Source organism: Orcinus orca, chromosome 8 (genome assembly GCF_937001465.1).
Source record: "Orcinus orca chromosome 8, mOrcOrc1.1, whole genome shotgun sequence".
Classification (NCBI taxonomy): domain Eukaryota; kingdom Metazoa; phylum Chordata; class Mammalia; order Artiodactyla; family Delphinidae; genus Orcinus; species Orcinus orca.
Window position 1 is genome coordinate 12369012 of NC_064566.1, and position 3474 is coordinate 12372485.

Sequence of the window (3474 nt, forward strand, 5' to 3'; positions counted from 1 at the left end):
TCTTCAAATGCTTGAAAGCTTTTTGGGGTGCAATCAAGGCTTATTCCAAGTAGCTCCCCAAGAAAGAAGGAAGACCCATATGAGAAGAGGCAGAATAATGGTGACGGTGGCTAATATTTATTTGTCCATGGTACAGCTCTATATCATGTTCTTTTCTAAAAGCTTTATGTGTACATTATCTTATATAATATTCAGAATAATCTTATGAAGTTCATACCATTGATAACCTTATTGTATTTGTGCAAAAACAGGTGTTCAGAGAAGTTGGGTAGCTTGGGTCTTGGACTGTGGCTAAGAGGAAATTGAAACAGCCTGATGAATATCAGAGCCTGAGCTCTTCAGAGTTTAACAGGAAGAGAAGTGCTCCTCACCATGAAAGTGTTCAGAAGGAATTAGTAAGAATTGATGTAGAGAGGATTTTACGTGGGTCTGAAAGTTTCTATATTCAACAAGCACGTATAAACTACCAATTACATGTACAATATTTAGAGCCACAAAGAAGAAGAAGGGGTAGTGGGTAGCCCTGCCCTTGAGAGCTTACAGTTTAAAAGAGAGAAAAGTATATAAAATAATATAATCAAAGTCATAAGGGCAATGATAAATGCATGTAAAAATAAAGATGGACAGGAGACACAAATTCAGCCCAAGGTGGAGGGAGGTCAGAGAAGGCCTCATAAGGGAGACGACTTTAACCTAGGTCTTAAAGGATGCATAGGAGTTTGCCATATGGAAAAGTGTAGTAAAGTCATTCCAGACAAAAGAAGTGGCATTTTCTCAGAGATTATTAATGGTCCTCCATGGCCATGATTAGTGGGGACAACAAGGGAAGTGGGGAAGATTTCCTGGTGCCTTTAAAACCACTATTCACCTACATGCTCAATCAGCACCTGAGGAGAAAGGGAAAAGCCCTTAAGGTCTGTAGCATACTATGATGCTCCACGGCTCTGCAAGGAAGCTGCCTGCATTATTTCCCCTGATCCTCAAGGAGAGCTGGAAGGATGGAGGGCAAATGTAAAGCCAGTCTGTGTAATCCTGAAGCCAACAGGGGCAAATTTTATGATATTCTCTAAATTGTCCACAATGATAAGAGTCAGTTGGGTGAAAGGAGTTTCTGAGAGATGAAACAACAATGTCGACACAGTCTGTCTCATCCTACTTCACCAAGAAACACTAATAGGCATGACAAGAAATGGACCTGGCCTGATCAGTTAGAATAAAGTACGGAGTATGGCATGGAAACATACTTGGACATTACTTACCACCCAATCATTCTTCAAGTTATGCCTAACAAGAATTTCCTACATTCTATATTTATTTCCTATAGATAAAGCTTTGTTAAAATATTTGACTTGACCTTTCCCTATTGATAGCTAGAATCTGTGACCTTTTGTTTTTTTTAATTTATTGATGGTAGACATTGTGAGAGAAGATTTAAGGACTATCTTTTGTGCCAACAAGTCACAAGAACTGAAACTGCTCCAGGGACTTTTCTGGTACTTGTGATCAGATGGTCTATGGTACAAGATGCCCAAACAACCAGAAGAAGAGAAAAATCCCTGGATGCAATTTTCAAAGACACACTTACCCACATCGAAAGAGTAGATCAGATTGTTATCCTCCTCCCCAAATATCCCATGATAATTCCTCGATTTTGTTTCCTTTTTTAATGAAATGTTGGTTGTTATTGCTAGGGAGGTTGAACGAAGAGGGGAGCATGAAGAAGGAAGGAGGAAAAAAAAGTAAGGAAAGAAAGAAGGGAGGCAGGGATGGATGAAGAAAAGGAGGAAGGAAGGAGATCATAAGAATAAGTGATTTAACCTCTAAAACACTGGTCAAAATGTTCTCCTTTGCATTTTCACTTAGCTTAAATCTTAATATTTCCTAATCTCGTGATATTGTTGGATATCATGAAACCAATCTGATCTCTGTCCTTTGATCATTACACCAGATTAGTGGGGAGTCTTTGGTGACTAAGGAGAATCACATTAGCAGTAACATTAAGTCTTTACATTTGTTTCTGCCATTCTTGAATGTTCCGCTAAAATTAAAATCCATTTCAAGAACAGAGAATAATCAGACACATTTTTAAAATCACTTTCCCATTTTCACTCCACCCCTGAGTTCTCCTTTTTGCCCCACAACCTCCTCATAGCGATTTTCACCTCTGCATTTCTGAGTGTGTAGATGATGGGGTTCAGCATGGGGGTGACCACTGTGTAGAACACAGCCACCAGTTTTTCCTCAGTGAATGTGGAGGAGGGTCGCATGTAGAAGAAGATGGCAGGTCCAAAGAACAACATGACCACCATGATGTGAGAAGCACAGGTGGAGAGGGCTTTGCGTCTTCCCTCTGCTGAATGGTTCCTCAAGTTGACCAGAATGACAATGTAGGAGGTCACCAAGATGAGGAAGGAGCACAGAGCAATTAAGCCACTTTTGACCAACACAATAACCCCCTCCACAGAGGTGTCAGTGCAGGCAATCTTGAATAATGGCTGGAGATCACAGAAGTAGTGGTCAATCACATTGGGACCACAGAAGGGCAATTGGATGGTGATGAGAATCTGAATTACGGAATGAAAGAAGCCCCCAAGCCAGGAACCAGCCACTAATACATGACACAGTTGACGATTCATAATGTTAATATAATGAAGGGGTTTGCAGATGGCCACAGAGCGGTCATAAGCCATCACCACAAGCAAGAGGATCTCAGTGACCCCAAAGAAGTGAAAGAAGAATATCTGAGCCAGACAACCCTCCAGTGAGATGGTTTTAATCTTGGTAAGTAAGTCCGTGATGAATTTAGGGACAATAGTAGAGGAATAGCTGATTTCCACCAGGGGCAGGTAGCTAAGGAAGAAGTACATGGGGGAATGCAGACTCTTACTGGCTTTGACCATCAGAACAATGAGGCCGTTGCCTACCACCGTGGCCAAGTACACGGAAAGAAACACCACAAAGCACACTCTCTGCACCTCTGGATCCTCGAAAAGACCAGTGAAAATGAACTCGGTTACATTATTTTTACTCACCATGGATTCCACTCAAAGAAGATGGATCTAAGAGAAGAGACCTGTGACAAAACAAACACAATCGTAACACCAGTCCTTCACGTTTACTTAGCACTTGCCTGTTGATAGAACTCTTTCACACATAATATCTGACTGGTTTGTTTATTTATTTATTTGTTTGATAATATAGTAAATGTTTATTCATTAAGTGCTCAGTATCCCACTCTATGATTCAATCTACTTTACAAAAATTCTATGATCCCCATATAACAAGTGAGAAAACTGAAGCTCAGAGAGGTTGTGAATTCGCGAAGCCATCCAGTAAGAAATGGATTCAGAACAAGAACTAGATCATTTTATTCCAGCTAGTATGTTGTTTCAAGGAAACCACACTGAAAAAATAATTACCATCTTCAGCATTAATAACCATCTATAGATATTAATGACTAGCAATTATCCCATT

The 3474-nt window shown here is 40.2% G+C and overlaps 1 protein-coding gene across 1 annotated transcript; it reads right to left on the reverse strand.

The window, feature by feature from the left end:
- Nucleotides 1–2105: 2105 nt before the first annotated feature.
- Nucleotides 2106–3038, reverse strand: LOC101277234 (olfactory receptor 4B1-like). Its single transcript, XM_004264114.2, has one exon. It carries the CDS (start codon nt 3033–3035, stop codon nt 2106–2108), a length of 930 nt encoding a protein of 309 aa, XP_004264162.1. The 5' UTR covers nt 3036–3038.
- Between the last annotated feature and the right edge of the window lie 436 nt (nt 3039–3474).